This window comes from Cricetulus griseus, chromosome 3 (genome assembly GCF_003668045.3).
Source record: "Cricetulus griseus strain 17A/GY chromosome 3, alternate assembly CriGri-PICRH-1.0, whole genome shotgun sequence".
Taxonomy (NCBI): domain Eukaryota; kingdom Metazoa; phylum Chordata; class Mammalia; order Rodentia; family Cricetidae; genus Cricetulus; species Cricetulus griseus.
Genome location: NC_048596.1, coordinates 123,795,356 through 123,821,076, shown reverse-complemented (window position 1 = coordinate 123,821,076; position 25,721 = coordinate 123,795,356). Strand labels below are relative to the sequence as shown.

General features: G+C 38.4%; 1 protein-coding gene across 6 annotated transcripts in view; it reads right to left on the bottom strand.

Moving 5' to 3' along the window:
• Chd2 (chromodomain helicase DNA binding protein 2) overlaps window positions 1–25,721 on the bottom strand; it is a 141,226-nt gene that overhangs the window by 55,440 nt on the left and 60,065 nt on the right. For 5 of the 6 annotated variants that reach the window (XM_027408143.2, XM_035442454.1, XM_027408142.2 and 2 more), the window contains 13 exons: window positions 25,466–25,606; window positions 23,839–23,972; window positions 23,069–23,294; window positions 22,273–22,373; window positions 20,472–20,516; window positions 19,809–19,987; window positions 17,237–17,361; window positions 14,512–14,728; window positions 12,249–12,338; window positions 11,378–11,568; window positions 5,901–6,089; window positions 2,468–2,630; window positions 1,705–1,857 (listed from right to left, as the gene is read on the bottom strand). In XM_027408143.2, the coding sequence (XP_027263944.1) occupies window positions 1,705–1,857; window positions 2,468–2,630; window positions 5,901–6,089; window positions 11,378–11,568; window positions 12,249–12,338; window positions 14,512–14,728; window positions 17,237–17,361; window positions 19,809–19,987; window positions 20,472–20,516; window positions 22,273–22,373; window positions 23,069–23,294; window positions 23,839–23,972; window positions 25,466–25,606 (1,954 nt within the window). Of the gene's footprint in view, window positions 1–1,704; window positions 1,858–2,467; window positions 2,631–5,900; window positions 6,090–11,377; window positions 11,569–12,248; window positions 12,339–14,511; window positions 14,729–17,232; window positions 17,362–19,808; window positions 19,988–20,471; window positions 20,517–22,272; window positions 22,374–23,068; window positions 23,295–23,838; window positions 23,973–25,465; window positions 25,607–25,721 lie in introns of those variants that run through there. The other variant, XM_027408146.2, reaches the window with a different exon arrangement.

Genomic DNA, 25,721 nt, shown 5'->3' with positions numbered 1-25,721 from the left:
ATTTGGAAACTACTGAAAATGTTCACATTAAATGATTATATATGCCAGCTTTTTCTAGAAGCTACATTATGAAGTCACTATAAAGTGTTCAAATAGTAAAACTGTATCACCAGCTGAGCCTTGGGCACTTAGCTGTGCATGGAATTTTTTGTTTATTTTGTTTTTTCGAGACAGGGTTTCTCTGTGTAACTTTGGCTGTCCTGGAACTCACTTTATAGATCAGGCTAGCCTTGAACTCAGAGAACTTTTTATTAGTTAAAAAACACATCATTCCAGGTACAAGACAGTCACTATATGGAAAATATTCAATACATAACAAAGCAAATATTGAATGCTGTACGTAAAAGGCATTTCTCACTATGTAGAATTTTCACATTTTATCTCCAAAAATCATCTCTTGAAACACTGAATGTACAAAAGGTCACGCTGATCCAGCAGAGTCTGCAAAGACCTACATCTCCCCAAGGCCATGAAAGCCACAGCCACCTAAACAATAAATCCATAGGTGGGAGAGTTCCCTGTACCTCTCTATAACTACTACTATTTATTCCCTTTATCTACAATAAATCTGTACAGAGACTGGAACCAATACTGGTGCAGTTTGTTTTGAGACAGGGTTTCTCTGTGGCTTTTGGAGGCTGTCCCGGAACTAGCTCTTGTAGACCAGGCTGGTCTCGAACTCACAGAGATACGCCAGCCTCTGCCTCCCGAGTGCTGGGATTAAAGGCGTGCGCCACCAACGCCCGGCTACACAGCCAATATCTGAAATAAGAAAACCCTCTTAAAAGTCCAGCAGCAAGGAGCATTGAGACAGTTCTATTTCTACGAGAAGTCAATAGAACTTGCTCTGGGGACCAGGATGTTTCAAGAATTCCTGCTTTGCTCACAGCCTCAAACCAAGGTCATATTCTATGGGGTTAAGATAAAACAATACTGCATCTCTTCTTCGGATTTGGAATTCTATAATCAGGTTCACACTTATTCCTGTCTACTTGAAACAACAGACATGGGTAGATAGCATTCTTTAATCAGGTTCACACTTAATTCCTGTCAACTTTGACAACACATGGACAGAAAGGACAGACACTTTTCTTTTGCCAATCTTTCCTATCACCTTGTACTTAACACTAAGGATCATAGCTACACTTGGCGGGCAGAAAGCATTTGCTGCACAGACCTAAGGATCTGAGCTTAAGCTCAGAATCCACGGTGGAAGGAGAAAAACAACTCAGAGTTATCCTCTGATCTCCACATAGGCACCATGGCGCACAGCTACCAATGCATGGGTCCTCACTCACTTAATTCTTTCTAATAATTAACAAACTGTTGCTGGGCATAGTAGCACATGCCTATAATCCCAGCACTTGGGAGACATAAGCAGATGGATCTCTGTAAGTTTGAGGCCAGCCTGGTCTACACAGTTAAGTTCCAGGACAGCCAAGGCTATATAGTGAGATGCTGTATCAAAAAAGAAAAAACAAATAAAAAAGAAATTGGTTTTGTTTTGTTTTTTAAAGAATCACCTTCATATGTTCATTACCATCACAGAGTAGTCTAAAGGCATGAAAAAAACTGAAGCCTTCCTCGAACCTTAATTTCAGATGTTTTTCAGGCAAGAAAATTTGTCTTCTACTCCAGTTCAGTGGGGGAGAGAGAGAGGTCAGACAGATAGATTGTGTGAGCCAAGTCACTGAGCCTTCTTACCTGGAAAGGATAGTGTTTGATAGTCAGGTACTCAGCCAGAATATCCAACATCCTCACCATCTGAGAGAATATAAGGACTCTGTTCCCCCTTTCACGGAGTCTTGTCAACAGTTTATCTAGCAGAATCAGCTTTCCACTGCTCCTGATTAGGGACTGAAGATTCAGAAGAAGTCTCAATCATTAAACTCAAATGAAACGTTGCTGAAATGTTCATTTAACATGATATTCATAGAACTATACTTCCTGCATTTTACTGAAGTCTTCTCAACATTTTTGTTTGTTTGTCACACAAGTGAACTCTGGATAAGTGTCCTCAAATTCAAGACCCTTCTGCCTCCACCACATCCCTGTCATCTCCAATGGCTCCCTCAACTCTGCACCAGTATTGTCTGCCTTTTCTTGTGTTTTTGAAAGCTCTCTCTCTCTCTCTCTCTCTCTCTCTCTCTCTCTCTCTCTCTCTCTCTTTTTCTGTGGGGGGTGGGGTGGGTTTCGAGACAGGGTTTCTCTGTGGCTTTGGAGGCTCTCCTGGAACTAACTATTGTAGACCAGGCTGGTCTCAAACTCACAGATATCCGCCTGCCTCTGCCTCCCAAGTGCTGGGACTCAAGAAAGGCATGCATCACCACCACCCAGCTTGGAAGCTTTTTCTAATGCCCCTTGATGGATAATTGAGGAAGAGAAGGAACACTTCAATTAAAATGAAGATCTAAAACAAGCCTGATCACTGGAGAGAAGGCAGCTGTAAGCAGGAGGAGCTGCGCACCTGCAGGACCTCCTGGCCGTTCTCCCTCTCATTTTCCTCTGGAGCTTTGATCAGGTAGCAGTGGTTGCAGCATTTTTTCAGTTCCATCACAATATTAAGAAAGCCAGATGTGCTGCCCCTTGTTCCTTTGGCAAGAGCCTTGTAATTCCTGGTTAGGATCCATCTGTAAATTAAAAACATTAATTCGGTGAAGTATAGTTTATTGTATCATAAGAAATAAAAGCTGAAAGACAAAGACTTTTACTTTCTACCTATCACCTAATTATGATCATTCACATCCCCATGCAGAAGTGAAAAGTTCAAGGATTCTACTGGGTATGCCAACCTCACTGATCACAGAACACTAAAGGAAGACAATTCTAGAAGGTTACATATATATTCATATATATACATATGTGTGTATATATAGATAAGCATTATCACTGGTTAACTAAGTTAAGTATACTGTAGGTGCACATCAGTAAGTGCACATCTGTAACCCCAGCACTCTGCAAGCCAAGGCAAGAGGACTGTCAGTGCAGAGTCAGCATGGGTACAGTAAGAGAACTTGTCTCCAAAAAATACAGAAACTACACGCACAAAATAAATATAGAAAGTACATACATATATATATATATACATATATATATATATATATATTTGTGTGTATGTGTGTGTATTCATTATATATACTGATATTTATTTTATTTATTTCATATTTGTTAAATACATTTTAAATAAATATATTTTATATTTATTTATATTACAAAATACTAAATAATGTTAAGTATTTTATATTACCAATTTGAAATGATAAGACGAGAAATACACATACTATGATATATTTATATATAAGCCTTAGTAATAAACTCCAAAATGTTAAAGTACTTTTATCTGAGTAATAGCATATCTTTACATTTCTCTTATCTAGATGCACATAAATGTGCATCACCATTTATGAAGACAAAGTATTTGAACAGGTCCAAGTGAACACACCAGAGAATGGGACACATAAACTGCAGATCCACATTAAGATGGAATAGGTGGTACTCCCAGGTAAGAGTACCCTGATGGTGCACAACTATAATCCAGTCCTTAATCCCAGCACTCAAGAGGCGGAGTCTAGAGAAGGATCAAGTTCAAGGCCAAAGGAGACTAAGCAGTGAGATCCTGTCAAAAGGGTTGGGGAGCGAGGTGGGGGACAGCCTATAACACCAGCAATTTGGACACTGGGGCAGAAGGAAGGAGACTGAACACTAGCCATATTTACAAGCATAGAATTCAGTATTGTTTAATTGTAAAGAATTCATTAAAATTCTATCCACAAAGAGTACCACTAGACCACAAGTTTGCAGTCTCCATATACCATCTCCCAGTAAACTAGTAGGTAGAATTCCTGACTTATTGGCTCTGGTTTGAGAGAGGAAAAAGGAGATGAATATGGAACATTCTACCATTTTAGAGGATAAAGCAGCTATCAACTACGATAAGGATAGCATTCCTCACCCAGAACTCCAAATTTCAAACTCCAAAACATTCTAAGTATGAACATCATGCCACATATGGAAAATTCCAAACCAGACCTTATACAAATATAGTCAAAACACAGGTGCACTAAAAAAATACACGAAGTGTACACATACATGTACACACACACACACACACACACACACCCTTTACAAAGCCAACGTGGTAGAACACACAGCTCTAAGGAGGCCGAGGGAGAAGGAGCATCAGTTTGAGGTCAACTTGTGCTATACTCAAGACTCCATCTTGAAAAGAGAAACATTTACAAAGTCAGTTTGTTTGTTTGTTTGTTTTTTAAGATTTACTATATGAAAGAGACATACTAATAAATTATAATGAATAGGGAGCTATGCAAATCACCAGACAAACAAAAAGCATGAATGGTCCTGTGTATGTGTGTGTATATATATGTGTGCCAACTGGGAAATGTAAACACTCCATGGACATCATTACACTGTTAAGAAATTATTTACGACTTTTAAGCAAATTTTTGAATAAGAAGTCTTTCTCTTTTAGAGACACACACTAAAACGGGAGTAGAAGAAAAGATACAGGTAAACTAATTAATGGCCATGAGTTAATAATCACTGAAGCTAGATTATGAGTAGATGAGTAAATACCATACTATTTTTGCTTATATTTGAAACTTTCCATAATAATATCTCTAAAAGTCAAATGGGGGCTTGGGGCCACCTACAGCTCAGTAGTTAAGTGTCTACTCAAAACCTGTGAGGCCCTGAATTTGATTCTCCAGAAACATGCGTATACACATACATTAAGGCTCGTATTTTATGGAAACTAAATGTGAAACCCCACAACAAGCACATTTTATGCTGCTATCTATGCTGGACTCACTATTTTTGAATTTCTATACAATACTGTAAGCCAAAAATGGGCTTGTCCATGCTGGTTGGAATGCTAGAAAGGAAGGAGTACTCAGTCTGTTCTAGAGTTGAGTGCTACCTCTCCTTTTGACTTTCAAAAGCTCTTGCATGTATGCCTGTCTTAAAGGAGATTGTGCTGTATAACTTGTTTCTAGCCATACAGCAAGGCTTCCAGAAGAGACATGTTTGATTCATCTCTATTATTCCCAGTAGCTAGAAGAATGCCTAGCACTAAAAACTTCATAGGTGATTTATTGAACGGAAAACAAAAATTGTCTAGCTTAACCAATACCTGCTTAGTATAGGAATATTAGCACTAAAAATTAGGGGTTGGAGAGTTGATTTGGTAGTTAAAGAGTTCTTTCTAGACTTGCAGAGGACCTAGGTTTGGGTCCCAGGACAGACTTGGTGGTTCACAACCATTCTTAACTCCAGTTCCAGGAGATTTGACACCCTCTTCTAATCTGTGCAGACAACAGGCGTGTATGTGCTACATGTACACACATGCAGGCAAAACACTCATCTACATACAACAAAAATAAATAAATCCTCCCCAAAAATGTTTGGACTGACAAACTGCAGATCATTTATATAACAAAAAGTACTATCAATTCTCACTCAAATAAAAACAACTTCTCTTTTTTTCTAATTGATTTTGAATTTCAACTTAATTCTGTGTTGAGTCTACAAAGCTCAGTGGTTATCTAGCAAGCCCAAGGCTGGAGCCCAATTCCTACTGCTAGAGGAAAGCAAAGCTTAGGGCTAGGCCTGGTCTTGGAATTCTGAAAGTAGGCAGAACTCTTGAGTTCAAGGCCAGGTACAGTTAGTTATATAGAGAGACCCTGTCTCAAAAAACAAAATTAAAAAACAAAAACAAACAAACAAAAAAAAACCCAAACTTTACTATTGAGCATTGCCAAAATTTGCAAGGTATCTAGGCTTAATAAAAATAAAAAAATAAAAATAAAAAACCTATGTTCAGTCTTTCCTCTTAAAAAGGCATGTATTACTTATGAGTTATCTACCTCATGGCAGGAACTTACTTATAATACTGTTTCTGAAGGGCTGACATCTCCACCCTGAGGATCTGCTCCACTTTGGCAGGAAGGGATTTCTCCACATCTTTTTTGACTCTCCGAAGAAGGAAAGGCTCTAGTACCTTATGAAGACTCTGATAGCCATTCTCTCTCCCCTTTCCATGGTCTTCTTCAAAATCTTCCCAGAACTCAAACCTACAGATGAAAGTGTCACCATTAGTAACACAGAGGGAAGGGCATTTTCACAACAAAATAAAAACTAAACTAGGGGAGGAGGTGGGAGGCTTTGAATGGATAAAGAAAAAAAAACTTTCAATCCATTCTGCAAGGAAAAGCAAAATTTGTCCATCCCTGAATCATCAATAAAAGAGAAAGGGATAAATAAAATGTAATTCTAAAATTTCAAAAGGGGACAAGGTGGCTCAGCGGGTGCCACTTGCCACCTGACAAGAGAAAGGGAGCTGAGCACAGCACTCGTTACTGTCTGTGTCCTGTTGATGCAGTGCAATCAGCTGCTTCATGCCACAGCCACCAAGTCTTCCCTCCACGATGGGCAGCGTATTAGAATTGTAAGCCAAAAATCAACCCTCCCTCAGGTTGCTTTTGTCAAGTATTTTGTGGAAAATTGTGTAAACAGATACGGCCACAATTGACTGTGATCACTAGGGGAGAAAGAGGGATCCAGTAAGCTGACTGGGACAAAGAACAGCAATGAGAAAGGATACACATGCAGCAAATAATGGAAAGATGTCAGTCGGGACACTGAATAGTGCTTTGTAGTCGATGGTTACCCCTCTATCCCTAAGGCAAACACTGTAATGTCTGGAGACATTTTTAGTTGTGACAACTGGCCTGTAGTGAGTAGAAGCCAAGAATGCTGCTAGATGTCCTACAAGGAAAATGATACACAGCAGCTGGGGTGTCCAGCCCACCCCAAAGATGAGAAGCCCAGCACTATGAGACAGTACCGAATGGAGGGGTGCAGAGGAATTCTCCTCCCAGGACAATACTGTAGTGAGGAAAGGGGTGGGGGGAGAGAGAGGAGCAGGAGGGAAGAAAGAAGAGAATAAAGGGGAAGAGAAGAGAGGGAAAGAAGGGAAAAGGGAAGGGACAGAAGAGTCCACCTGATTTCAATCTGCTCAAGCAACCACTGTAGTGAAGCTAGCACAGTCACGATGGTTACATGTCTCAATCCATTATTGGGTGATCAAAAACATTCTCACAAATGATTTTTTTTTTCAAAAAGTCCAGAAGCAAATAAAGGCAATAAATGTGCTGCCTATAGGTCTACCTTACTAAAGTTAGCCCTTTGAGCTGAAAGAAAAATCCTCCATGGAGAGGAGAATTTAAAGTAGAGCCATTGTAGAACAAAGTTGTTATACTTTTTAAGAATTAAGTTGGCATTAAGCTGAAGATTAGGTTAAAATACAAAATCCCTAGAGAATCCACGAATAGATAACTTCAAACTAGTAACAGTAACTAAGAGAGGAATAAAACAGTATACTAAAAATGTAAATACTAAGCAAGGCAGTAAAGGAGAAATAGGAATAAACATGAAAACAAGTATTCCAAGTTACAGGAATGGGTTCAACCACATCATTATTTATATCTAAGAAACTGCCTCAACCTAATCAAAAATTAAAAAAAAAAAAACTTGTATCCAATGTTCTGCTTCCACCAATTCTATTCAACACCAAGTTTCTACAGAATATTAAGTAAGACAAGATATAAAAAGCATTCACACAGAAAGACATTTAAAGCCCTGTACCTGCAGAAATATGGTCCCAAGTAAACATGTAAAAAAAAAAAAAAAAAACTGGTAATAAAAAAACTTACAAGGACAAATTTATGAATATCAAATAAATATGTAAGAAACAAAGCTCTATACTCAACTGTAGCTGAGTCTTGTACTTGTCTACAAGTAATTCTCAACCTTCCTAATGCTGTAATACAGTTGCTCATGTTATGATGACCCCCAACCACAAAATTATTTTCATTGCTACTTCATAACTGTAATTTTGCTACTGTTATGAATCATAATGTAAATTGTTGGGGAATATTATTTTAAGATGTGTGAGTTTTGTTTATGCTGCATTTGTTTAACTCTGTGAAGCTGTGATTCTTTGCCTGTCTAAAACACCTGGTGGTCCTAATAAAGAACTGAACAATCAATAGCAAGGCAGGAGCAAGGATAGGTGGGGCTGGCAGGCAGAGAGTATAAATAGAAGGAGAACCTAGGAAAAAGAAGAAGAAACAAGAGAACAAGTAGAAGAGGACTACGGGAGCCAGCCACCCAGCCCCTAGCCCGCCAGCCAGCCAGCCACAGAGTTAGAAGGAAAGATTTACAGAAGAGAAAGATAAAAGCCCAGAGGGAAAAGGTAGAAGGGATAATTTATGTTAAGAAAAGCTGGCAAGAAACAAGCCAACTAAAGCCGGGCATTCATAAGTAAGAATAAGCATACATGTATGATACATTTGGGAGCTGGGTGGAAGGCCTCCCAAAAGAGAAAAAAATCTTACTACAGTAAATATTTGTTTTTAATGTAAATAGCTACTTTTGTAACTGTAATTTTGCTACTATTATGAATCATAATGTAAATATCTATGTGGTGGTCTCAGGCAACCCGTCAAAGGGTCATTCAACCCATAAAGGGGTCTTGACCAGTTTAAGAACCACTGCTTTAGTCTCTGTAGCTCCATACTCAACTGTAGTTCTAGGCTCTAACTGCAGCTCTCTCTACCTGTAGCTCTAGACTCTAGTACAGTATAAAAATGATATGAAGACAACAGTGGAAGAGGACTTGGAATACACAATGGGCTCAACAGAGAACACTGACCTACTCAACAGCACAGGGGTTTCACCCCAGCAGCTTACCGAAACAACAGAACATCCTAAAAATTTAAAAAGGAACTTCAACAAAAGTTTAGGACTGTAACAATGAGCACACTAAACACTACTGAGAAAAATTACACAGCTAAATAGAGAAAACCTTCCATGGCCATGGATTAGAAGGCTCATTTATTACTGATTAAGAAACAACTCTCCCTTAACGTATATGTAGGATTCAACCCAATCTCCACAAAATTCCAGTAAGTTTTCTTCCCCCAGGATTTAATGAGCTAATCCCAAAATAGGAAATAAAAAGCCTTCCCAAGTAGACAAAATGTTCTGAGAAAGAATGAAACCAATTCTTATACTTCTCCATGTCAAAAACTAGTAGGAAGCAGACACTCTAGAGTGCTGCGCAGAAATACAGAAATAAGTAATCACGGCGCAAGACTGACAGATCCTTTCTGCCTCACTAAGATGCTCAACAGAAGATGTGTCTTCAACAATGATGCTGGAACAACTTTCCAAATTCCTCAGTGAAGAAAAATGAATCAAGGTCCTCACACTCCATATACTAAATGCCTCAAAATAAAATACGCACCTAATGTGACAGTTACAATTTTTAGAACAAAAATGTCTTCATGGCCTGTGGTTAAGTCTATCTATTTTAAACATGTCACACAAAAAAATACCTTGATAAATTACGTTTGAAAGTTAAAATTTGGCTCTTCAAAGGACATTATGATAATAAAAAGAAAAGCCAATCATACCCTTTTATTTTTGCAAAAGTGCTTTATTGAGAGCACTTGTATCCAGAAGTGATTTTAAAGAATAAACTGTTCAACCCATATATTGACAACTCAAGTTTTAAGAGCTGAAGCAATGCTTTTTAAATTCTATTTATCTTTATTTTATGTATATAATGTTTGCCAGCATGTATGTTAATGCACCAAATACATGCAGTGCCTGTAAAAATCTTCAACTAACCATTGGGCTGAGCTCCTGGAGCACAATTTAAGTGAGGGAGGATCAAGAATATGAATAAAGGAGTCAAGAACATGATGGAGAAATCCACAGAATCAGCAGACCTGATCTAGAGACAGATCACTGACTCAGGTCTGACAAATGGGGAAACCTGCTTGTGACAATGGTGTGACTGAGACAATATACAAGGCCACTAGTGGTGGGTCCAAAGTCTAACTCTAATGCACAAACTGACTTAGTGAAGCCCATTCTATATGGAGAGATGCCTTGCTCAGCCTAGACACGGGATGGAGGAGTCGGGGGAGTGGAGGAGGTGCTTTGGTCCTACCTTAACAAAATGATGGGACAGACTTAGTAGACTTCCTAGAGGAGGCAGTACCCTCTGCAAGGAGCAGATAGGAGGTGGGTGGGGAGTAAGTAGGGGGGACTAGGAGGGAGGGCAACTGGGATTGGAATGTAAAAAATAACTTTAAAAATATATTTTAAAAAACCAGAAGCCCAAATAGTCTGAGAAAAAAAATGAAAAGATGCTCAGTATCCTTAGTCATTATAAAGGAAAATAAATTATGGAACATTTACCTGCCGATTATACAATTAGTGGTTAAATTGCTTACTGTGTGTCAGTTGCTATTCCAGGTAATGTGAACCAGTGATGAATCAGCAACCAGGATCCCTAGTATTTTCACATGCCTAATTTAGTGATATGAGAAAAAGAGACACTATGCAGCAACCAAACAAGGAGGGAGAAGAGGTTACAAAGGAGGTGGCTGCCATGTAAAAATAAGGAGAAGGAGCATTCCAGACAAGACAAACTAGAAATGGGACAGCTGATACATGATGAGTAATGGAACAAGTGGTAGAATCAGTATAGCCTGTACCCAGCTCAGCACACGCTAGAGGAAGGAATTAGATCTCATCTACGTTGTCGTTGAGAATCACTAGGTAATTTAAGACTGTGGAATGAATATATATACTGTGTATCTATCCTATATAACTTACCTAGTAGAGATAAGCCAAAGTTCTGTAAGAAGCAAGTTGAACTGAATAAGGACTAAAATTGATATTTCCATTAGCAACAACTATATTTAAGGTATGTCTATGTACATCAAATACTTTATTCATGTGACTTTGAGTTTTTGTTTTGTTTTATGTTTTTTGAGGCAGAGTTACATAAAACTTAGAGTGGTCTCAAATTCACTATGTAGCTGGCACTGAATTCTTAATGCTGCTGCCTCAACCTCCCAAGTGCTGGGACTAGTTATAAGAACATCACTACCCCACCTGACTCTACTATGTCATAATAATTATTTCCCAAATGCTTTAACTAATTCAAACCTTTAGTAGGCAATTACATACTCTTCCTTAACAGGCTAATTTCTTTAGGTTCTATCACTTTATTTTTATACAGTTGCTTCTGCCACAGATGAATATTTGCCTCCCCATGCCATCAGTTTTGATAAGTCTATTAAGAACATCAAAAAGTTGCCAGACATGGTGGTGCAGCCTTTTAATGCCAGCCTGGTCTACACAGTTAGTTCCAGGCTAGCAAAGACTACAGAGACCCTTTCTCAAAAATAAAAAAGATGGGGGGGGGCGAGGGAGGCATTTTCATATCAAACACACTAGCACCCTTTAAAACAAAAGAAAAAAAAAAAAAAAAGGAGCTTACTTCTCCGGCATAATAAAGTGCAGCAAGGACCAAAGTTCCTTGAGGGAATTCTGAAGAGGGGTGCCCGTGATCAGTAGCCTATGGCTGGACTTGAAATCAATCAGAGTTTTATACAATAAAGAGTCATCATTCTTCAACCGATGGGCTTCATCTACTCCCAGGAAGGCCCAGTTAATACTGCCCAGCACGGTCTAAAGTGAAAAACAGAACAGAACGAGCCACCAGGTCAGAAGGGGACCCACAGTGCTTAAATCTTTTCTGTATAAAAACCATCACAAAAACACACAGGTAGACACATTTATTCTTCACAAACTTAATATATATTAGGATTCTTCTGCTTGTTCTATCAGTTGCCAGATCCAAGAGGACCTCATCATCTAAACTGCAAGTGAATCTATTATACAAGCCACTACTGCAAGCTCTGCAAGAGGATGAAAATTGCTATCCTAAAAAAAAGACAGAAACAAAAATGTCATGTGACTATCTTTGCAAGACTTTTTTTTTGCCTATTTGCCACCCCAACCTTGAAACACAGAAAACACAAAACCACCACACTGAATGTAGAAGCATTTACCATTTAGTAACTTTTAGAAAAAAAGCTCTCCAGTACTATACCTCAGTGCAGTCTCAATACCCTTTCCTCCTCCCTTCTGCTCAACTCAACTGGACTAAGGTATCTGAGCTCCCATTCAACTGTGAGGTTTATTTTCTACTTACAATTTTAGCAAGGGACAAATATTTTAAATTTGTTGGTTTGGTTGGCTTTTTAAACAAAGCAAGAAGAAAAATGTGACAAGTAGGAAGCACAGTCCCACTCTCAAAATAAGATACACATAGACAAGACTTAACTTTTTTATTACTAATTACACACCTTATCTTTTAAGAGGATCTCATATGTTGTTATAAGTGCATTGAACTTCAACCTTTTGGTTTGAGAATGAATCCACTCATATTCCCTTATCTATGAGAAGAAAAAATAGTAATTAATATACAATTCTACTTCCAAATTTTTGTAACAAAGCAAGTTTTGTAATAGATGCAATAAAAATGACAAGAGTCTCACAAGAATGGAACGAACATTCTATGCACGCTCAAGAGACTTAAGTAATGTAAGCATAGAACACCGAGTCAGAATCAATATGGAACACTAAGCAGGAAAATCTTTATTGTCATTTCAAATTAAACCTCAGAACTTTCTGGGTATGGTGTAATACACCTTTAATCCCAGCACTCAACAAGAAGAGGCAGGCAGATCTCTGTGGATTCGTGGCCAACCTGGTCTACAAAATGAGTTCCAGGGCAGCCAGAACTGTTACAGAAACTGTCCAGAAACCCTGTCTAGCTAAAAACACAAATGAACAAAAAACTTTGGGGACTTGAACTAAATAAAGGAGGGCTTTCTGACATTCTTGAAATGTTGTTAAGAAAATGAAATTTTCATTATTCTTTGTATATGGTGATATTTACTAAGAAGTAACAAATTATAATCAGTAGGCTGGCCAGAAATTTCATTAGTCATAGTCAATAGATACATCCCCCAAGAAAATAAATTTTACAGAGTAAAAATATAACTTAATGTACAGAGAAAATATTAAGATTGCAAAGAAACTGGAAAAATAATGAATTCATACTGAAACGTGATCAGAAACTCAGCAAACACACTGGCTACTAATAAAGTTCTTACAGTTTGTTGACTTAGAAAACAGAAATGGAGACGATGAGTACTTGCAGGTGATTGCCACCAACAACTAGAGAGAAGGTGTACTGGGTACCTACCATAAAGCAAAACACCTGCTTATCTTCTCCTTTAATAACTAACAAATTAATGGAACTAAGAACTGTTATAGTCTTAGAAAGTCAAAATTACAGCAATGAAGCCTAATATAGTTTATTAGGGTTTTTTTTTTTTTTTTTTAAATTTTGTTTTACTTTTGGGGCTGGCACTCAAGCCCAGCATCTAGCATGCATGCTAGGGTCTATTGCTGAGCTATAGCTCCAATCCAAGCAAGTGAGATCATTTCAAAGACAGCATTTAATAAAAACAAGTTTGGATCCATGAAAATGTGTGGACAGTGCTTCTCTAAAATGTGGAAGATTCCTGGTGAGCCGTTCTGGCTACAAGCAATCTCCAAAAAACACAAATTGACATAGAAGGGCGCAAGCACAAAACCTCAGGACCAGACAGGTTTGTGTCTGGTGAGCTGAGGCTCCAGTTCTGCCATTCTATCCAACTAAAAACAAGGGTTAGACAGACTCCCTGGATAGTTATATTTAGCAGTCTGTCAGATATTTGCTGCCATCAATTTTGAAGACCATCACAAAGGAACTAGTACACAGTATGTACTTTAAAAAAAAATTGTATTTCTCAAAAATATTTTTCTAAACAAAGATGAACTTACATCACAGTGTGCTAAATTCATGGTGCTCAAGTCAATGTTTGATACCAAACAATTCTCTTTTCTACAGCCCTAGAAATGTACTGTTTTCCTTTATTTTTATTTCTTTCTTATAGGTTATGAAATCAAACTGTTTTAAGAGATTGAGAAATAAATTCTAAGAACTCAAGTCTTCTCAGTAACATTTTTTGCTAAGATAGCAAAGATACTAATTTTCCATAAGGAAAGGTAATCTTAAATATAAAGATCAAACGAGCAGTGGTAATGCATGCCAATAATCATAGCTCTCAGGGGGCTGAGGCAGATGGATTGCCAAGAGTTGGAGAGGGAGAAGAGAAGGGAGAAAAGAGAAAAGAAATTCAGACAGAAAACAGTGCAATCCAATTAAGAGATTCCCATGCAATTATTGCTGTTTTAAAACAAAGTACTATATACCATGTTCAATGTTTTAAAGAATATCTGAGTTGCATTTTGACAGACCTCCAAGTACTGAGGCCATAGTACACAGTCACCTCTGGCTGTCCTGAAACTCACTCAGTAGACCAAACTGGCCTCAAACTCAAAGAGATCACTTGCCTCTGCCTCCTGTATGCTGGGATTAAAGGCATGCACCACCAGACCCGGTGTGGGTGAATAATTTTACTCAAGAGTATACTAATAAACCTACAAAACATTTTCAGTCAATTTCTAAAATACATTTTAACACACATGCTACTTCAACTCTTTTTGTTTACGCACCGTATTTCTGCTCATCAGGTCACCTATGTAAACCACTACGTTAATCTCTGGTGCCCAGATTTCAAACTCCCTCTGCCATGAAGTGAGGGTGGATAATGGGACAACTATAAGAAAGGGTCCATAGAGTTGGTGCTGGTGGAACAGGTAGGAGAGAAATGATATGGTCTGGATGGTCTTTCCTAGGCCCATTTCATCAGCAAGGATTACACTGTTACTTCTGCAGTAAGAAAAAAATACAAAGTAGTTATTAGTTCATGAGAAAAACATTAGGTGCACAAATAACACACTTGACAATATCAGTAGAGAAAGGCATCATTGACCATTCAATCAATTTCTTCTCATCTTCAATGACTTAAGCCTCCTAAATAAGGAAGAAAGCAGAAAACAAACAGCAGACCAGGCAAATCTATCTGGAACTATATCCAAGATTTAGATTACACAAGGCTCCTCTAATTGTTTCTATCTTACAAATAAGGTTCTGGATTATACTGTCTTCCATAGGCTTTTCCTTCTAACAGTGACAACAGGTTTTATCATAGATGCATACAAGCATGTAGCCTTTGGTTCATCAATATACAAAACTAAAACTGACTATCACCCGTGTTGCTAAATACTATATATCCCAAGAGTCATATGCCTTTGCTCAAAGTACCTTCCCCATTCCACTGCATTCCACTTGACTGTCCAATACCATGTCTACTCTTTTATAGACCTACTTAATACAGGGTGTAAAGGGCTTGGTTTTTGTTTGTAGTACTGGAGATAGAGTCCAGAGCCTTGTATGGTCTAGGCAAAGGGGAACTGTTTTAAATATGCCACAGTCTGGACCTACTGAGTAAGACTATCCAAGAAAGATTGAGGGATTCTGAGGGGTTTTGTTTTGTTTAGTCTTGTAATCCTTGACAAGTGGGGATTCAGGCACACAGACCTTGGGGTATTTGTATTCTTGTTCCTATGCATGAAGAGACACTGCTACCCCCAAGCAGCCCAGTCTTTGCTCCTTAGCTATGCTCATGCTACTGTGACTATATTTCAACCAAAAGCGTTTCTGTGCCAAATGAAATGATTATATATATATTTCACTAGTGAACCAGAGTACCAAAAGTAAAATTAATATCTAGCAAGAAGTATTTAATTTGCCAAGATTGCAGGCAGATCTCTGGGTTTACATGGTGAATCCCAGGGCAAGCCAGAGCTACATAGTGAGACTCTGAAGAAAAAAAAAATGCTAATCACTGTATAGCAAATATTACACAACTCTGGGGAAAGCTGATAATATCCTTGGTTCCCGAGGACCACCAATTGTAAAATAAAAGGACTAGCTCACACAAAGTCTTTAGTTACACCTAAGGTCTTACTGATCCTTTAAAAGAGTAGGACTTACTATCTTATGAAAGGAAAACTGGTTTTTTAAATAGTATTTGCTTTATGCCAGGCAGTGGTGGCACACGCCTTTGATTCAAGCACTCAGGAGGCAGAGGCAGGCAGATCTCTGTGAGTTTGAGACCAGCCTGGTCTACAAGAGCTAGGTCCAGGACAGCCTCCAAAGCCACAGAGAAACCTTGTCTTGAAAGTACAAAAATAAATAAATAAATAAATAAATAAATAAATAGTATTTGCTTTATAATTTCATGAACTTAATATTCTTTAATCGATACCTCCATTTTCCTCTTATGCCATACCTCCTCCACTAAACCAATCCCCTTCTTCTCAAGTCTCCCACCTACTTTCATGTGTTTATGTGTATCTATGTGACTCCCATTGCATTTAATTAGGTTTGCCTGCATAAGCATGGGTGAGGGAAACCATTTTTAAGCAGTTAAAATGGTTGTGATCCACTTTCTCAGTCATACAAACTAAAGCTCTAACAACTGAATTTTCTTCAGTCTTAAATACTACATTCAATTGAAAAGACAACAATTACTGAAGGTAGTTCACTTGGGAAATAGTTATTGTAAATGTGTTTATAACTAGAAAACATCTCTCTAACACTGAAAATAAATCTCAGTGTTTTCATTTTTCAAACTATAATTTAATTCTGAAATAAAAATATCTGTTTTACTATAAAAGATGAAGGCACAAGTCAGGTATAATGGCACATGTCTTTAATCCAAGCACTCAGGAGGCAGAGATGGAGGCAGAGACAGATGGATCTCTGTGAGTTCAAGGCCAGCCTGATCTACAAGTTCCAGGACAGCCAGAGCTGTTACACAGAGAAATACTGTCTCAGGGAGAAAAAAAAAAAAAGACACAAAGAAAGGATGGGGCTGGAGAGATGGCTCAGTGATTAAAAGCACTGCTCATCCAAAGGACCTGATTCAATTCCCAGCACCCACATGGCAGCCCATAACCATCTGTAATTCCAGTTCCAGGGTATTGATGCCCTCTTCTGGCCTCTGTGGGTACTAGGCACACAAGTGGTACACAGACATACATGCAGGAAAACACTGTGTGTGTGTGTGTGTGTGTGTGTGTGTGTGTGTGTGTGTGTGTGTGTGTGTGTGTGTGTGTGTGTGTGTGTGTGTGTGTGTGTAAACTCCTTTTTAAAAAAGGTATGCGTAGGAAAGAGATCTGTCATTAGCATTAAAGGAAACACTCACATGAAGCATCACGTTTATCTTGAGTCACTTCAATTCTCAAAGCCTAAATGGTCCCCAAACTTAGCACGTAGGATGAAAATCAGCCAAACACAGTAGAAAAAAATCTAACCACATCTTCTACCTACTTGCACCAGGAGTGAGCAAGCCAGTTGAGACCCTCTAGCTGATAATCCCGGAGCTCCAGATTCTCCCCTCCTAAGTATGCTGGCTGCTTCTTTAAAGCTACAAATCGTGGTCTTTGCTTTAGTGCCTGAAAAACAAAAATTAACAAAATCTATGTCTTAGAACATTTTCCCTACTCTTAAATTACAATATTAGCCATATTTTATGTACTCTATGCCAAAAAACCAAAAAAGTTTAATTTCAGGTATGAATGGTCACCCCACCCTAACTCATCCCATAACTGTTCCCAGAGTTCATCCTAAAATCAAGAACTGTTTTTAAAACCTTGTTTTTCCTGAGATAAATCTGTGAACATTAATAAACTTTTATTTTCTCATCCTTTACTGCGTGGTATACAACATTACCTTGATGTCACCTTTTCTAAACAATACACTGACACTCTAGAAGTCACTGAGAGATACTGAAGAGAGATACTGCAATTATTGTAAATGGGAACTCTGAGGTTCAGGCCCAATCTTGTGAGTATAGTTTTCAGAAGGAAAAGTCACTCTTTCTACTGCGGAGGATCTAAAAACCTTGCATTCGACTAAAGCCAAGTCTACTGTTTACACAAAATACAGATTCTGTGACCAAATCAGTTTGGGGAACAACAGGTTCAAAATTATGTAAGTTTCTCTACTGAGGACGTTTCAAAGTCAAAGCACATGTAGCTATAAGGTATGAATATGTAGGAGTCCACTCAGCACTCATGTCTTTCTGCTAGGTGCCTTTCTCTATTATGGAAACTATCACCCTAACAGTGAGTGGTCACTAGTACTTTCAGTTCTATCCGAGGGGACAGAGAATTCAACCTGACTCCTCTCACTCACCTTCCACACACTAGCCATTCATCCACTCCTGATGAACTGGACTCATGGTGACTCATGTCTACAATCTGTCCATGCCTCACCTAACTGGGCCCTCCACGAATTCTTTAATCACTGACTCCTATGACATATTACTGGGTGGATCTTCTGGCTCCAGTTTCCTAATCATTGTCATTAGTTGATACCTTTAAATAAAATGTTGACCACAACCTGGTCCTCTCCGTTACAAGGCCCCCAAAACTGCAGTATAGTTAAAACACACCTCCTTCAACAGTCAGGACACACAGTTTATTCGGATCCAGGAGTTTTCTACTACAAAATTCTTTTGATACCTTTCATGGGTAGTCAATCTCGGTGTCTTTTTTATTTTTTACATTTGTTTTCTTAGATTTATTTTATTATTTTATTATGTGCATGAGTGTTTTGCCTGCATGTGAGTATGTATACCACATGTATGCTTGGTACCAAAGGTCGTTAGAAGAGGATGTTGGATTCCCTGAGACTGGAGTTACAGATGTTGTGAGCTACCATGTGGGGACTGGCAACTGAAGCCCAGTCTACCACAAGAGCAACAACTGCTAGTAACCACTAAGCCGACTCCCCAGGTCCCAGGGCCTTTCTTGTATGCTATTAAGCACCAATCCACTCTTAAGGGCAGAGGCAAGGTAAGCACTGGCTGCTTTCCTCTAAAAACCCCTTTAATGCCCACCAGAGATGTGAGCCCCACCTCTGTTCTGTTCTGACCAGAACAGTATGATGGCTTCTCCATCATACTCATGTGAGCAATGATTACATGCTGGCCTTCACAGACACGAGTTTGATTATTAACATGAACTTCAACTTCTCTAAGACACAGTTCAAGGAACCAGCATATTTCTAGATTTCAACAAATTCTAGTTAAGGAGAAAGACTTGTATAATCAATCTAGCAATTAAAAGCCTATATATTCAGTTTCTCAAGTTGTGCCTGCACATGCACATAGCATGCTCGCACATGCCTAAGTATACTGATATGCACTACAGGCATGCAGGATCTTTCAGGGGTCAGAAGACGGCACTGGATCTCCTGGAACAGGAGTCACAGGCAGCTATGAGCCATACTCAGGTCTTCTCTGAAAGCAATAAGCATTCTTAACATCTGAGCCATCTCTCTAGCCCCTCATCCTCTACTTTAGCTTTATTTTTCCTTTGAGCCAAGTCATGTATAAACCAGGATGGCCTTTAACTCACTATATGGCCAAGGATGACATTGAATTTCTGATCTCTCTGCCTCCATCTCCAGAACCCTGGGATTATACGCATGCACAATGATACCCACTCTTATGTGATGTCTGGCAATCAAACCCGAGGCTGTACACAAGTACACTGGATTAACTGAGCTATATACCCAGCCCATGCAGTAATCGTTTATATTCAATGTTACTTTTAAATCATCATTCATTCTTGTTCTATTTTTGCTCCTAAATATCTACACAACTAACCCTTTGGCTACAACACCTTTCCACAAAATAAAATAAGCTGGGTGTGGTGGTGCATGCCTTTAATTCTGGCACTCGGGATGCAGAATCAGATGGATCTCTGTGAGCTCCAGGCCAACCTGATTTAAACAGTGAGTTCCAGGACAGCCAGGGCAACATAAGAGCCCCTATCTCAAAAAAATAAAATAAAATAGAAAAATATAAAAACACAAAACCCAACAATCACCAAACCTTGCATTCTCTTGTTGGAATGGTTTTGGAGTTGTTCCGACTGTGGAAGCTGTCGATACAGTTCTGGAATTTCTTTCCAATCAAGGCTTCATCTTCCCAGCTACACTCTGAATAAGGCAATCCCATCCATTTGCATAGATACTCAGGCTCATTTGAAGGTGCCGGCTTCCGACTGTGAGCTATATCATGAATATAAAGTTTATCAAACAATGACAAATTAAAAGTAGGAAGTGGCCGGGCAGTGGTAGTGCACACCTTTAATCCCAGCACTCGGGAGGCAGAGGCAGGCAGATCTCTGTGAGTTTGAGGCCAACCTGGACAGTCTCCAAACCCACAGAGAAACCCTGTCTCAAAAAGACAAAAAAAAAAGAAGTAGGAAGTGATATTCTTTTTTTTTGGTTTCTCAAGACACGGTTTCTCTGTGTAGCTCTGGAGCCTATCCTGGCACTCACTCTGGAGACCAGGCTGGCCTCGAACTCAGAGATCCGCCTGCCTCTGCCTCCCGAGTGCTAGGATTAAAGGCGTGCACCACCAATGCCCAGCGTGATATTCTTTTTTAATATGTACCTAATGAATACCACCTGGCAAAACTGTGAATAATCTGCAAATCACAATGTGCTAATAAATACCGAATATTTACTGAATGTAAGATGTGTTACTCACCTGGAAAATCTGTTTGGCCCAATGTAGATTTACTTGTCTTCACAGCTAAACAAACATAAGACAGAAAAGCTATAAATATACCAAGAACAAACAGAGAAGAAACAGATTTACAAGTAAAGGGGATAGAGAGATAGCTCAGAGGTTAAAAGCAGTAGTTGCTCTCCAACAGAACCCAGATTCAATTCCCAGCACACACACGACAGCTCACAACTGTCTGTAACTCCATTCCCAGGGGATTTGAAACCCTCTTCTGGCCTCCTCAGAACTGCACAACTAACACACACAACTACACAAGCATGCATACTGTGCACAGGTACACATGCAGACAAAACACTTATACACATAAAAAATAACTTAATTAACAACAACAACAACATCAAAGATGCCAGGGGTTGGTGGTGTACACCTTTAATCCCAAAACTTGGGAGGCAGAGGTAGGCTGATCTCTGTGAGTTCAAGACCAGCCTGTTCTATGACAGTCTCCAAAGAGACTACACAGAGAAACCCTGTCTCAATACCAAAAAAAAAAAAAAAATCTTATGTGCTCATTTATCTTAGATTTTAAAAGAAGCCTGTTCTAACCTGGCTACCACACTATCATCCTATCACTCTCACTCTATTAGTCTATTAGTTTTCTTTTCCAATACATTAAAAATATTTTTAAGTATAGGACCAAATAAACAGAAGAGCTTTTCTGAGCTAGTAAGACCACGGAACAAACCATAGCAATGTGAGATGGAAAACAAAATCCCTGGTCAAACATCAATGAATGTTTGAAAGACTTCCTATGCATCCTTTTCCTAATGCAAGGGTGCTAGGGCTGTGGAAAGTCCGCAAAGGTCATATGTTTTCAGTGTGTATATCAGTGATTAAAAAAAAGAATTTGAGGCACAGACTGTACAGTCACTAAAATGACATACTATTTCACAGAGCGATCTCTTCATTTGGAGGTGCAATGAAGTAATTAGGAAAAGCCTTAACTAGAAGCTTGCATTCTTATAGCTTCATTCTCCACAAGTTTTAAAGACTAAGTAATTCCCCAAACAAAGAACTTTTAGCTGAAAGAGTAAAAATGGTTCTGCTACTTTTTAAAATAAACTGTCACTAAGTCTATACTTAAAACCATTTCTCATTCTGTCCAGAGGCTCCCCTCAATCAGACCTGCTCTACAAACAGTTATTTCCTGTTGCCATTTTACTGATGCCAGCCAGCATTACTCCCAAATTCAAGGATCAACTCTGAGACTAGTATTCCATGTCAATCACCTACTTCTACTGCAGCAATATCTCTTAACTCACCTCTTGGATCACTGCCTACTCCTTCTCTGTTCTCAGACTTTCTCTTCTCACAACATGTATTCTCTCTTATGATCTCAGAAAATTTCAAAATTTAAGTACTACCTATAATTGACAATACCTAAATGTATCTCCAAGTCACCAAGTGAATACATGTTGGAGCCCTCAAACAATACTTGTCTCTTAGATAATAACAAAATTGCCAAACCAAAGCATTTGATTTCAAATCCAAAAACCAGTTCTTCCCCTGATCTTTCCATTTCAGTGAATGGTACCTATATTCTCTTAGGAATCTTGCAAGCCAAACATCCTGGACACTTCTGTCTCTCATTCCCCACACCCATATCTACAGCAAAATTAACTCTCCCTTCAAAATAAATATAGGCCTTTGTTTAGTCTCAAAAAAGAAACCTAGAAAATGCATTTTATAATTTTATATTATCTTAAAGCCAAAGGTCAACTCCTCCAAGTTTTCACATGACCAAAATGAGTTTTGATGAACTTACCTATTACTCTTTCTACTATCTGATACTGTTTATTCAACTCTGATGCCAGTTCCTGTTGGCAATTGAAATATTCAACATCTTCTGGAGAAACTTTTCCTAACCTAGGCAGAAGACAAAAAATAAACATATACCAGTTAGAGCTTGGAGATCTATACATATGAACCAGAGCAAACATTCTAAGTACAAATGTAAACTTGATTGCTTCCATGTGTCCCTTTAGTAATCTTCACTATTAACAGGTCAGTCATGTTTAAACAAGACAAAAAACCTCCACATCATTTTTGCAAACTGTATTAAAACCAAGAATAATTTTAAGAGTATCATAACTCAGAGACATCTAGAATATTAACTTTTCACATATAAGCCACCCCAGTCTAATCCAAAGAAAGTAACAACATGCTCTTGAGATTGGCTCTACATACATCTATCTAAATTCGTCATTGATTCACTTGCAGTGACTGTGCCTCACTAATCCCATCTACAAACAATTAACAAAACAAACAAATCTCACAATTTTATTGTCAAGATCAAACAAGATACTTAAGAAAGAAAATGTGGCAAATGTTCAGTGAGCTAGCTGTTCTTGTAAAGTCTGAGAATTTAGTAGCCAAATATAAAAGCATCTACTGTCAACAGGTCACAATTTTAGAAAACAGAAGTATAGATTGCTCAGAGTTTCTTGATCACATGATCAAAGCAAAATCTGAAATCCTAGATAGCATTATTCTCCACATGTTTTAGAAACTCCCTTTCCTTAGACTGAAAACACCACTCTGATCTGCTGCAGGCAACATACCATTGTTTGATTTCATCCTCTTTCTTCTTGAAGTTCTCCAGCTTTTTTAGGCCCTTCACTTTCTGTTGCTGTAAGGATTCTTCACTCTCCCATGTACTATGGATGTAAGACCAGCTCTTCCACTTGATGAGGTACTGGGTTTCACCTTCCTCCCTCTCAGTGTCAAAGTCGCCACTAGGATCTCCATTAGCTTCAACAGCATATACAGTGGTGGATGCTCCAGTGGCTGCAAAGAGATTTGGGTCAGCTTTAAAGAAAATGTAAGAAACTAAGCAACTAAAAGATTCCCAATTAATCAACTGGCAAGAAGAATCTTTTGTTCAAACTAAATATCTTTGACTTACAATAAGCAGTCAACTTATGGTTCAGTTACAATCATTACACTTAGGAAGTCAACTTACAACAAAGGATGGATCCTGTAATCTCAAATATCCTGAAAATTCTAGTTTACCTTAAAGCATATGCAAACTTACAGGTGAAGTCAAACACCATAAGAATCAAACAGTAGCACCCTTTTCTTTTTAATCCTGACTACCTCAAAAAGCAGATTTCTTTCTCTATGAATAGGGGTGTGGTTAGGTTAACATCACCAAGACCGGATTCAACTGCCAGCACTACTACATATACTGGCCAGGTAGTACACACTTGTAATCCCAGAACTTGGGAGGTAGAGACCATCCTTGACTATATATCAAGCTGGAAGCCAGTCAAGACTACCAGAGACCCTGTCTCAAAATCCAGTGAATAATTTGCTCCCCAAAGACACAAACCTCCTTTCTTTCCCAGTCTTGAATCTAAGACCTTTTCAATTGTTTCACTATTATCTTGCTGTTCATCAATTCCTTCTCCAGTCATTTCAATGAGATCATCTGAATCAGTCTCAAAGTCTTCATCTTCTTTATAACTGTGTGAGAAATAATGCTGCATGAGTAGGAGACTGTACCTTCAGAATTAAACATCTACAGTATCACTGGAATAACAACCATCCGAGTAATTCACAGATTTTCCACTCAGTGGCTCAATGCCTCCCTCACCCCATTCCAGTCACTGGCGTGTGCCCACAAACAAACTAAAAAGTAGCTCACACTGTTATGTATCAGCAAGATATAGTAATCTACAAGGATACCCTTTATTTAGTCCCAGTCAATTAATATCTAAATTTTAACAAAGAAAGAAAAAGTCATAAGGAAAGAAAACTTGCTATTATTTCAGACAAAAGGAAAATAGTATTCCTAAGATTAAATGTTTCAATCATGCAATTTTATCTCCCAATAACAAGAAAATGAAATTTAATTTAAATTAATCTAACAGTTGAGAATTTTCACTCATATTTCTGAATTATAAAACATAAAATATATTTAGCCATGATGATCCCAGAACTGGGGAGAGACTGAGGGCAGAGAAACAGCCTGAGACTGGTTTGAGCTAGGATAGCCTGAGTTATATCAAAAACATAAAAAGAAATTAAAAACAAAAAAAGCCTTTACAACACACATGAACAATAAATACAAGGCGGCATAACTCAGTATCATTTGCCTAGTATAAGCAAGGCCCTGGGTTTAATATCCAACACAGCAAAATAATAACAGAAGAACATAAGATGAGATATAACACAGTAAGAAAATGAGCTACGCTAAACACCAGCACATTAAAAGTCTAGTCCTACATTACCTATCAATTGGAACTGGATGAGTAATTAGTATCTCTAGTGCTCAGCTACACATTTCTAAGTAGACCAAAAGAAACATGCATATGCTCTGAAAGTAAATGTATTGCACATTCTCTAGATTAAACAAATAAAGCATCTGAATATATTATATCTTTATTTCACCATCAATTAATGCCTCATATCCTATTACCAAAGTATAATAATACGATTGTTCCCAAACATCAATAGATACAAGGAGACTCAAAAGTAATTCAGAAATGAAATTACCATCCAGACGTTGTTCTGAAACATCAGAAAAATAGCCACTAGGACGGGACATGACCTTAAATGAGGCAGTTTCAAATGAGCTGTGGTTTCTCTCCTTCTCCCCTAGGGTCAATGCCATTTTTTTTCTTAAGGCTGGCTAGATTCTGAAAGCAGCTTTCACACACAGGCTTATATTCTTTTTTTGGTTTTTGAGACAAGGTTTCAGTGTGTAGCTCTGGCCTTTCTAGAACAAGCTATGTAGACCAGGCTAGCCTCAAACTCACAAAGAACAACTGCCTCTGCCTCCCAAATGCTGGGATGAAAGGCCTGCACCACTGCATCCTGTTCAAGCTGATTTTCTTACCTGTCAACCATATTATATAAAACTTGAAAGAACCAAGTTCTAAACAACTATATCATTACCATCACATCAACTTTTACATTTACACATCACATCAAGAGACTGTCCAGGCCAAACTGACCTCACATTTTTAGCAGCTCTTCGTCGAGTCTGCCTTTTGGGAGCTTCATCATCGTCGTCATCGTCATCAGAAGACTCCTGCTTTTTCCGCTTTCCCCGCTGAGTCTTAGGTTGCTTTTTAACTTGAGGTTTGGGCACTGTTCTAAAATAAATAGAGAAAGAAATAGCAAAGCTGCTCCTCTGTCACTTTGTAGCTATTTCAAATCTACATACTAGCATTTCCCAGAGCAGTGGAACATACAAAGAATTCACTAAAG